Raw genomic sequence first — 12,222 nt, 5'->3', positions numbered from 1 at the left:
TTGTGCTAGAAATATAGTTAACAAGACCCAAAAGGGACAGGACTCAAGCTTATTAATTAGAGTCACCCATGGTGGAAACTCGACTCAACGCTTGGTATAACGTCAAGTCTTGAGTTCAATGAGACAAAGTACATCATTAGTATGTGACTGTTAGCACTATAAATATATCCATCCTAAAATAAAGTGCTAGGTGCTCGTAATGATAAGGGAAGGATGAGTAATGTACTCTTAATGGAACCATAACATATATATGCTAGAGTGTTATAATTATGGGAACACTATTGATGGGATCTACCTATGTGAGTGGAATTGTGGCCGCTTCTAAGAGCTCAAGGGCTTGGCTCTAACAGCACTCATGAAAAGAAAACACAGACACATTGCCATAATAATGTCCTTGGATACTATACATTAACCGATGTTGAAATCATTATGTGAGATATGTTCAGTTAATCAAATGGAATAATTGGTTCAAAGCTTAGTCTATTATGCAATTTCGATTAACTTTAGTATGTTTTCACTAAGTGAAGGTTCAATCGTAAGACACCTTCATTTATGCAAATTGATTTCCAAGAATGTCAAAATCTAAAATATTTTGAAAATGGAGGAAGATTGTTGGAACATTTTCAAATATTTATAGTGTTCTAATAAATGAATGGGTGTAATTAATCAAAAGATAAATGTTTTGGTCATTGGTCAAAAGTTATATCATTTGATTTTTGAAAAATAATTATAACTATTCAAACAATATTACTTGAACAGTTATGAAATTAGATGAATAATAATTATTTTTTATTTATTCAGAAAGATATCTATTGAAAGATGTCTTTATGAAGAGATATGAAAATTCCTATAAATAAGAATGAGATTTCATTTGGAAACACACCAACAAATTTTAAAATTCTTTCTTTCACTCCTTCTTTTTTCTAATATTATTAGATTATTCTATAAAGTATTACTATAGAAATCCTTTCTAGAAATTGAGTTTCTTGTTATACATTGCTCAGTGCTTAGTGGATTATTCTTGTCAGTGCAAAACACAAATAGTCATTTGCTTCATTGTATCATCGAGGTTAATTTGCTTGAAACTCTTATGCACATCAAAGATAGGTGGAAGCGAATATAACCTTAAATATATTGGCTTGATACACGCTTTGGAGCCTTGGCCTATTTCTTCTTTTTATGTTCAATTTTTGTTTGTGTGTTCGAGATTTTTACTCACCGGAGATTTGTACTAACATCGAAGTATTGAAGAAGTGTTGAAGAAGTGATTGTTCAATTAGGCTGTGTTGTGAGCAGCTTGCGTACAACTTACTGTACCGTTCCCAGTAGTCATAGAGCGATACAGTCTCCTTTTATCGTATTCCGACAATATCTTTCCTTAATTCAACTGCCTGAGCTATTGGAAAGAACTTGTCAAGAAACAAGTGAGATGTGTCAGACCATATATTAACTGATCCTAGAGGTAAATAAAATAGTCACTTTCTAGCAAAGTCGGCTAACGAGAAATGAAAAACTTGAAGTTTAATTTGATCTTTGGTTACTACTTGAGGTTTCATGCTTAAGCAAACCATTTGGAACCCCTTAAGATGAATGTGAGAATTCTCATTTTGCTAACCGTAGAAAGTGGGTAATAGATGAATTAAGCCTAATTTTAATTCAAATAGTGTTCCTCTTGTTGGATAAGTTATGCACAATGGTTGTTACTCATCTGGTGCAGCAGCGAGTTGTCGAATGGTTTGATTTGTCATTTCTTCTGGTTCATTGAGTGTGTCGTTAATTTCTTCTATGAAAAATAGTGCTTTGTATTCGAATTCTTTCACTTGTGGTTGTTTTTCGGGTCGAATAGCTTCTCTTTGTAGTAATCGATCTAACTTCTCAATTTCTAGTTAAAACTTTAAGGTCCCCGGTTTTACCCTGGTCATAGATTAAAGAAACAAAAATTAAAATTATTTTCCAATTCCTTTGCAACGGCGCCAATTTTTAATGGCTATCAAAGCCACCAAATATAAATTTCCTACGCTCTAACTAAACTAAACTAAACAGTAGTATAGATAAATGTAATCACAGAAATTGAGATTCTTAATATCATTTTTTTTTGTGACCAAATTCTAAAGTCCTAGCAGCTGTTTTACCCATGACTTGTAACGTGTTGTGCTAAAAATAAAACGAAGGGAGTTTTAGTTGATTAGATTTTAAAATATAGAAATAAATAGAACAAAATAACAGTTGAATAATAAATGTAAAATGAAATGAAATAACCGAAATTAAATTAGATAATCAAATATGCAAACTTTTAGCTTTAATCTCGGTATACTCCAGACTCGAATCGATCCTTGAAAGTAAATTTTTCCTTCCAAATGGTAAGCTGATTATAGCGATTAAGGACGCCTTAACCACCAACTCTTCCTTGTGTAGTTGATTCCGAGACGCCCTGCAAACCAACCCTTATTGACTATCTAATCGTGTAACACACGTTCGTAATTTAATATCCCACTAGCCTTGCAATCTACAAGAGCCCAACTTGAATTAACGACCTCAACTGCATGGGTCATTTAAATATAATTATTATCTCCTTTGACAAAATCCAACTAGCCTTTTCCCACCTGGACATGCCAATTTGTTCTCGGAAACCTGAATGCGGCAAACGATCGACTTCTTTTACCAACTGTAGGCCAAACAACTCCAACCCAATGAGTGCTTTTTAAGTTGAAATTGAATTAACTTTAAGGGACGATTGTAACTAGCCCATATTCTAGAAAGATAGTGAATACCGTGTTGTAAGGTTTTAGCGCGGGTTTATTTGTTACGATTCTCAACCGAAATGTTAACTGGCCTAAAGCTAAATGGAGATTAGTTGAGGATGAAATTAATCACACTTGATTGGATTATAAGAGTGGATTTTAATGAAAGATGATAGGTGAAAAGGGGAGGGAACTAAAAGGGCAATTGCAGTAAAATATAAAAAGAGAAAAGAAATGACAGAATGTTCAAATGCTACTGATACAAGAATGTGTTAATTGCCTTTTTAAATTCAAATGTTTTCTAATGCCACAGTTACAAGCCTTTATATACACCTTTCAAAGAACCAATTTCATATGATTTATGCCTAGAATCATGCTTAACAACCAACCACTAAATCATATTTTTCTAAAAATAGAATTTGTCAAAGTCAAAAGTCTGATATTTTTATCAGTCCAAAAATAATTTTGCAATTTTCAATTCAACCTCCAACTTACTTCTTATTCCAATTTAACTCGACACTAAATTAAAAAATATTTAAGAAGTCATAATTCGATAAAAAAGTTAATTTTTAAAAATATAAATTAAAAATTAAAAAAATCTAAAGTTTAAAATTCATAAGAATTCATGTAATTGAAATTTTGTAATTTTTCAACTTTCTCTCCCCCAAGCACTAATTTTCTCATTCACTTTCTTCCATTTTTGAGTTTTGAAGGTTAGAAAATATTTTCTCAAACACTAAGTTTCATTTTAGAAGCCAGAGGTCATTTTTATTTTCTTGGAAAATAAAAAATATGACTATTTGGTTAAAATGATTTTTGAAAAATAAAAAATATGTGAAAATTAGAAAATAAAAAAAATTTCATTATTTTACTTAAAAATGTTTTGTAAAACTAAAAATGATAAAAAATAGTTTTTAAAATGTTTTATAAAACTCATATAAACATAAAAATCTTTTTTCATTAAATTTTCAAATATCAATTATAGTAAATTGATTTAAATTCATATAAATGTTTTTATTATTGAAAAAAAATTATTCTTATTCATCAAACTAGAGGTGTCTAGGGGCCAGGTAATAATAAAATTTTAGGCCCATTTGATATGTTAGGGCTCAAATCGAAAAATGGGCTTAAAATAGATCAAAATGATAAAACTTGGGCCCAGCCTTGCTCGCCCGTATTAAAATTTTTTATATAAAAATAAGAAATATAATCATCAAAATCATTAAAAATGTTAAAATAAATGTTTCCCAACAAATTGAAAATAAATTTAAAGAAAATCTTTTGTACTTAAATAATTCTAACATAGGTGCAACTTAACAAGCAAATGCCTCTAAAATAACAATAAAATTAATAATAAAATAAAAAATATACAATATCCAAACAATAACAACAAAATAGTAACAACATAATTGTGAAATAACAACAAAACAGTAAAAAAAATAGCAGCAAAACAATAACAAAACAATAGATTTTTTTTTTCATTTTACAAAATTCGGGCCAATCCCAAAGCTAAAAAAAACTTACCCGAGGCTCGACATGTTTTCTAAACGGGCCTTATTTTTTTCTCAAGCCTTTTTCGGGGCTATATTTTTACTAAAACACTCCTATTTTTTCGAACGGACCATTTAACCCGACCTATGAACAGGTCTACACCAAACTTGTTTTTTAATTTTCAAAAAATAAAATTTAAAATTTATTTCTGAAATTAAGAATGTACATATTTCAAAAGCTAAAGGGAGTCTAAATTGTTTGAGAATCATAATTATCAGCCAACATTTCTTTTCCATATTTTTCCATTTCCCTTTTTATCTATTTCTCCATAGAAAAGGAAAAAAATAAAAATTTTAACTTTAACTGCTACACGAATATTAAATGGTTTCTCTTAGTAGAAAAAAAGATTTTGGGAAATCTTTTCTTTAGCAAAATTTTTCATTTTATAGTGTGTTTCAAAAAAAAAGGAAAAAAAAGAATATGGGGAGGGAAAGTCCCAAATTCCAGCCATAATGAGGTCAATAACGATGAAGCCATATGTTTTTGAATGTCTATGATCTCATTTTGAACTTCGACGCTCTAATTATTTGATAAAATTTAAGGAAGAAATTATAAGCCTTGTAACATTCTATTAAGAAATTGATCAAAATTATATACATTAAATATATAAAATTTACTTGCTATAAGTTACCTTATCCCACTAACCTTAATTTAGAATTAAAAAGTGAATCTTAAATCTATCAAATAATTTATCTATATAAATATTAATAAAATAATAAATTATATTATAAGAATTTAAAATAGTTTTATTTTTCATTTAACTATGATTATATTTACCTTCACTTTCTATGGCTTTAAATACTCCAAAAGAGCAAAATCCTCTGTTTACTTTGGCTCTGAAAAAAGTTTGATGTCGTGGAGAAACGATAATAACTAAAAGCAAAATAAAGGAAAGGAATGTTTATCTGCAGCTGACGGAAATCAACAAAGCTAAAAAGCACAGAGAAGAAAGGAGCAGAGATGGGAGGAGTAACGTCTTCAATGGCGGCAAAGTTTGCTTTTTTCCCACCAAACCCACCTTCCTACAAGGTTGTAACTGATGATTTAACTGGTCTTTTGCTTCTAACGCCTTTTCCTCATAGAGAAAACGTTGAGGTTCTTAAGCTTCCAACTCGGCGTGGCACCGAGATTGTAGCTATTTACATCAGGCATCCTATGGCTACTTCGACTTTGCTTTACTCTCATGGTAACGCTACCGATCTGGGTCAGATGTATGAGCTTTTCATCGAATTGAGCATCCACTTGAGGGTCAATCTAATGGGGTATACTCTGTTTCCAGCTGTTTTTCCCCTTTTTTGCTGATTCTTCTCGTGTAAAAACCTTGCAACTCTTCTTTCTTATTTGGTGTGTGGTGTGCACTGATTTTTCTCAAGTGTGAGACCTTTTGTTGTTTCCTTGATGTTTTTTTTATGGTTCTTGGCACCTGGGTTTCTATTTAGTTCTTTAATTCATTGAATCGACTAGAAATGGAGATTTCTATGTGAAAGGAGCTTTGAGTGAGTGAAATTAGATGGAAAATTTAGATATGTTTGGTGGTATGCAAACTTTATTGGCTATTTGGTTCCTTTAACAGTGTGATTTAATTTGGAAAGGAGCTGAAAGATCTTCTTCTGGGAGATGATGTTGCTAGATATTAAACATGGAATTCAGTTTATGGGTTTGCATTGCTTTTATGTTAGCTAGATGAAATCAGACGGATTATAGCTTATCTTGCTGTTAGTCTTGTTCGTCTTGATACTTTATAGTTAATTGCCATTACATTGCCACTATGTTACCACAATTATGCTCAAATTTTTCTATGTTTTTTTCAAGGACTGTATACCAATACCATATCTGAATATGTGTTGAGTACATTTACTTTTTGAAAACGCAAAGAATCTGGATAACCAAGAATTGCTAGTTTAACCTGGTAAATTGGTCTCCATTGGCTAGCAATTAAGGTTTCATCATTTTCATTTAGCCTTAAGTGGATATTCTACTGTCTGGTGCAAGAAGCTATCACCATCCCAAAGGGAGAAATGATGGATTTGTTTGTTCATGCCTCTGGGAATTATGATTGATGTTTTGGAATGACCTTTTTGTGCATGTTTCTTATCCGTTGAAGGAACTTCAGTTTAGCAACTCCTTAAAGAAACTAATGTTGTATAGGTTTCTAATAGATTTTCTGTGATATTCTGCAGCTATGACTATTCTGGATATGGGCAATCTTCTGGAAAGGTATATAAAATAAACATATTGTTTTGAAAGGAAAGGAAAATTAAAGTTATCTCTCTGTAAAAGATATGGTTATTATCTCTAAGGTGATAGGATTATATAAAGCTCTTCCTTACTTTTATCTTTTTACAGCCAAGTGAGCAGAGCACATATGCAGACATTGAAGCTGCATATAAATGTCTTGAAGAGAGCTATGGTACAAAACAGGAAGATATCATCCTCTATGGTCAATCTGTTGGTAGTGGCCCCACTTTAGATCTAGCAGCTCGACTGCCTCGGTTAAGAGCTGTTGTTTTGCACAGTCCCATACTTTCTGGTTTAAGAGTAATGTATCCTGTAAAGCGTACATATTGGTTTGACATTTATAAGGTAATAGAAAGCTGTATAAGTTTGCTTCTCCAGATTATTCTGCTAATAAGGATTTATTTATGTGAATATTGCAAAAATAATGTGTTCTTTTTTGGGCTGTTTGTTTGCAGAATATTGATAAAATTCCACTTGTCAATTGTCCGGTTCTTATCATTCATGTAAGTATCTGTAATCCTGACAGTCTATAAGACTTCATATATTATAAATTTCATAAGCCTACCACATGCAGACATATCTCTTTATGTTTGAGACATTATGTTATTTATATTGTTCTTATCTTTTTTACATTGAATTCTTCATAATTATAATGGAACTTAAAGAATTCCCATTTTTCTTTTCTTTCTTCAAAGTTCAAAATTACTTTTGAACTTTTTTAGGTTGAAACTTGAAAGGATACCCCCCATTATCGAAAGATGACATACTAAAGCAACACTCAACATTTTCTTCATATGATATCTTGAATTTTAATTTTTTCCCCTACATTTTCCTTTGATATGTTTGTTGTAATAACTTATCTGTTCTTACCCAAAGTTCCCTGGATCCACTTTCATTGGATGATGAATTGATGATCAGAGCTTTCGGCCTGCAGTCTTGAATGAAAATATTTGGGGGGGGGGTTGCTATCAATGAATTTTGTAGGCCTTTCTACAGTTTTGATTCACATAAAGTCATATCTTATCATTGATTTTGTCATGTTTAGTGCTACGGTGTTTCTCTTGAAGGTCCAATTCTTTCAGTCAAATCTGACAAAATATAGATCTGCATTGAACTTTGGCCCATGCAGTGTCTCAAGTACAAACAAAAAGATTAGCTGTCTTGGCAGTGGGTAAATAATTGCTAGTTTTGGAGGATTGGCATTCCAGACAAAGTAAATTAATTGGAGTCCATAGAATTAAGAGTTCTTGCAACTTAAACACCCTTTCATCTTCTCTACTGAGGTGTAAATTAAGAAGTAAGAGGATCATGATTGAACCATTGTTTTCTTTATGATTTACTATCATTTTGTTATTAGTTTATTCTTCAGATAGTCAACAATCATGATTGAACCATTGTTTTCTTTAGTTTATTCTTCAGATAGTCAACAAATAACTATGGGAAACGATGAAGATTCCACGCCCTTGTTTTGCTACCTAGAAAGAATTAAAAATATCAATCTCAGTTAATTTACTTTTATGAGGACAAATAAATTGGCTACTGTTAGAACAGATTATCCATATCTAGGGAGGATTGTTGAGCAGTATCTTGAAGTTAAAAGGATGATCTGTATGGACCCCATTGATGGCTAACCCAGATTACTATGCCTGAATTTTGGTTTGGAAACCTTGCCTTAAGTTGACATTGTTGAAAATTTTCTGCATCTCTGCCATATATGGATAATTCCATTAGGCAGTGCGCTGAAATTTAGTTTTCTTGGCTCCTTTTGCTTAATGAGAAGTAAATCTTCTGTAGGCTGTATTTAAGGTTAGTTATCCTCATTCTTATATTCAATTTAATGCATGATTCCGGATTATGATCAAAATTTTCAATTTGTTGGCTTCCTTATACTTTCGTAGTGCATAAAAATATTTGATCTATTTTACTCAAACTCCAGAGTAAGTCCAATACGAGTACGTGTGCTATATGGCTTTTCCATATATAGAGAGAGAGACATATTCTCATACCTGTGTCAGGATAGTTTATAAGATTTGACCGTCAAGGTTTCCTTTGTATTTGTCTTCATTTATTGAACTAGTAAATGACTACCACATAGAATATTGTTTGCAAATTATGAAAATGATTTCATAGGCCACCAGTTATAGCTTTTGAGACCGATCTGTTTATATCAATGTGCAGGGAACTTCGGATGAAGTTGTTGATTGCTCCCATGGAAAGCAACTCTGGGAACTATGCAAAGAGAAGTATGAACCTCTATGGCTTAAAGGAGGGAACCACTGTGATTTAGAGCAGTACCCTGAGTATATAAGACATCTCAAGAAGTTCATATCAACTGTTGAGAAATCTCCTTCTCAAAGGTACAGTTCTAGGAGAAGCACAGACCAATCTGAGCAGTCTCGGAAAAGTACTGATGCATTTGAGGTTTCAAGGAAGAGTGCTGATCGAAGGGAGAAGCCAAGGAAGAGCACTGACAGGCCTGAGAAGTTGAAAAACCAGTCTAATAATTTGGATAAGCTAGAAAAGCTAAGAATCTCTTTCGATCAATTGGAAAAGTCTCGAAGAAGTGTGGATTGCCATGAGAAGTCCCGGAAAAACGTTGACCATCAGTTGGAAAGAGCTCGGAAAAGTGTTGATCTGTTGGATAGAATACGAACAGGGTGATGATACTACTTCCGTGTAAAGGAAAAAAAAACTCCATGCAAGTGTCTGACATTTCATGTTGTGATGAACTAAATCTGGTTTTGTTCTTTATTAATTCTTATGGCGTCTGAGGCTTTGTATTTGGTTTTCCCAATATCTTTCGATTATACTATGGTATGAAATACGAGTTTGGTGTTTTGCTTGACCTGTTTTTTGGCCGTTGAGATCTCTCTTGCAAACATAAGCTAGTTTTCCTTGAGCTAAAAAAATTGGGAATCAAATTGGTAAAAGCTTTGGTTTTTCGATTCAACAGTAAGCTGATTATTATGCAGGCTACATGGCATTAATCATCTTAAGAGAACAACCAGTGGTAAAAACCAGATTTGCAACCCTTCGCAAGTGTCAAAAGTCTTTTAGAGTTAACCTAAAAGCTTCCTACCATCCTAAACTGTAGCAGTCAAACCCATTTTACTTGAAGTGATCTTCTCAGATACCGAAGCTTTTGATCTTCTCAGTTATGCTTACTGACTGATGAGCAAATGAAGGAAGCTACTTGAGGTAGATTTTAGTCTTATCCATGGCAATGTACAGAGTCCTCAGACAGGCAATCTTGGTTTCTTCTCACTATATATAACTATGGCTGATGGTGGAAGACAAACACTACAGATCTCGTGCACTGTTGCAAACAGAGGAAACAACTAACAATCCCCGGTGCCTTAAAACTTCATAGACCTCTCGTGCCGTTGGTACCCCCTAAACATAAGAATATAAGTTTGGAATCAACAAACTTAGTATATACTTCTAGTACTGCTAGAGAACTTTAACATTTTGTGCCTATTGAATTTTATTTTTCCATCATTTTCAGGACGGGAGTTATTTGTTTAAGGTTTACCTGTAATTTCTGGCCCTGCAGCATCTCAGCCTCAAGCTCATCGAATGATCTGTGGATAAGAAACAGTAGTGTCACATTTTGCCTTATATCCGGGTTAAGCTTGTGCACCAAATGTTTTAAGGCTAACCTTTTTCCTCCATTCTTAGCAAATGCCTCGGCAACTTTTCTGTTTCTTCCCCCGACTGCAGCAAAGGACAGTTTTGGACTTGAGTATCAAAGTGGATTAATTTTTTGAATAGAAGGTATGAAGATATCTGTTTTCTTACAGCATGTTGTGATAACATCAGCAACTCCACAGCTTTCAAAGAAGGTATCATCCTTAACGGATGAAAATAACAGCTTGCAGAACTCTCTCATCTCTCTCAGACCAAATCTTATAATCGCAGCCTAATAATATGCATAACAGTGAGAAACTAGACAGTGTGGAAATTGGTAAGATCTATGTTAAAAAACCAGAAGTATGAACCTTCGTGTTATTTCCCATGTCAAGTCCATCCACAAAACCTGTAACATTACAAAGTAGGATTGCTGTTAGTTCCTAAGCTACTTAAAAAGATGAAAGCAAGATGTTACTGCACTACATACCAGCTGCTATGGCCACAACGTTCTTCAAAGTGCCACATAGTTCAACCCCTTCCACATCCTGCACCTGTTCATGAACACAAAAAGCAGAAATGTTTCTTAAAAATGAATTATAGTTTGTTCATTTATTCTCTCATCCTACAAATGATTAGTCATATCACTTTATCCAACTGTTAAGACTAGTTCTTATGGCAACCCAAACCGTAAGTTGTATGCCAACATTGAAAGTACTTACAGGAGTAACCATGAAATAAGGGGTAGTAAATAATTGAACCCATTGTTCTGCAATTTCTCTATTGTTTCCATACCCGACTGTTGCTTCACTGAATTTCTCCTCAGCAATCTGTAGACTCAACCAAATACCTTTTAACAAACCGAAGGCAAAATGTCCCTGTAAGTGGATTTCTTGAGCAAATTTTAAAATCAGCTGATTACCTCACTCGCAAGATTTGCCCCCATCAGAACGGAACAATTGATGCCAAGCTGCTCGGAAATATAAGTTGAGATCAAGCAAGGGCCTTCAATCTTGACCTCCATCCCTTTAATAAGAGAAATAGCCTCCGCATCACTCCTCACTTTACCCACAAGGCTCTTGCATATATTGTCTATAAATTGATGGGGGGTGACAAAAACCAACATGTTTGCACCTTTAACTGGATATATACGTCATGACCGTAAACAAAGTGAACATCCTGCTCTTAATACAAGCATTCAAAGATCTAAATCAACTAAAAACTATAACAAATTACAATAGAACTGGATATTAACTACCTGCATTGTCAAGGTCTGGATCTGCAATGACATTTTTACCCAGCTTAATACCAGGGAGATATTTAACATTCTCCTATAAAACAATAACAAATCCAATAACAAGTTGAGAAATTTACAGTCACATAAACGGCAAATGAATGGCATCAATGGCTCACATTAGTGCGGTTAATGGCATCTGTGAGCTTCTTACCACTTTGCAATGTCTCCTCAAATACCCACATCTTTAGTTCATCTGAATTTTCATTAGAAGAAACTCAAATGCAATTCCTAGTTATCCAATACTTGTACAACATAGCTTAATAAAGTTTTCATCTTTCAACCATATGGATTTCACGATTTAACATCTTTGCTGATATTTTCTTAGTTTTTAATGCAAGAAACATATAGCATAGAAAAAAAAAGCAACAAAAAGAAAAAGTGATAGGCAAAAACCATGAAAAGAGCTGAGGTTGAGAGTGTTGAAAGCAACGAGTTTAGCAGCAACACTTCCCCAACTGCCACTACCAATAACTGAAACCCTTGATTTAAACCCAATTTGATTATCATTAGCACCATTGTTTGCAGAGTTAGTGTGATGGGTGGTTGCAGTTTCACCCTCCAGTTCAAAGGCAGGAGTCATGGAAAGAAAGAAAAGATTGATGAGCGGTGATGAGCAAATGAAGGAGAGAGTTAGAGAAGAGAGAGATTATAATAATTTAATGCAAGAGAATGTGCATTAGACAGACGCGTTTCCTTCCACGAGAAACTATGAAATAAATGATAGACACGATCCTATACTTTTTTTGGTTTCACCATCTCAAAACTCTA

General features: G+C 33.4%; 1 protein-coding gene and 1 pseudogene across 1 annotated transcript; one reads left to right on the top strand and one right to left on the bottom strand.

Moving 5' to 3' along the window:
* Positions 1 to 5,047: 5,047 nt before the first annotated feature.
* LOC107959904 (alpha/beta hydrolase domain-containing protein 17C) lies at positions 5,048 to 9,375 on the top strand. Its single transcript, XM_016896077.2, has 5 exons — positions 5,048 to 5,554; positions 6,473 to 6,509; positions 6,639 to 6,875; positions 6,986 to 7,033; positions 8,709 to 9,375. The coding sequence occupies exons 1-5, from the start codon at positions 5,253 to 5,255 to the stop codon at positions 9,189 to 9,191; spliced, it is 1,107 nt and encodes a 368-aa protein (XP_016751566.1). The 5' UTR covers positions 5,048 to 5,252; the 3' UTR covers positions 9,192 to 9,375.
* Positions 9,376 to 9,451: 76 nt separating this feature from the next.
* On the bottom strand, positions 9,452 to 12,222 carry LOC107959903 (glycerol-3-phosphate dehydrogenase [NAD(+)]-like; annotated as a pseudogene).

This window comes from Gossypium hirsutum, chromosome A05 (genome assembly GCF_007990345.1).
Source record: "Gossypium hirsutum isolate 1008001.06 chromosome A05, Gossypium_hirsutum_v2.1, whole genome shotgun sequence".
NCBI lineage: Eukaryota > Viridiplantae > Streptophyta > Magnoliopsida > Malvales > Malvaceae > Gossypium > Gossypium hirsutum.
Note: the sequence above shows the minus strand (reverse complement) of the source record. Positions and strands in the feature narration are given on the sequence as shown.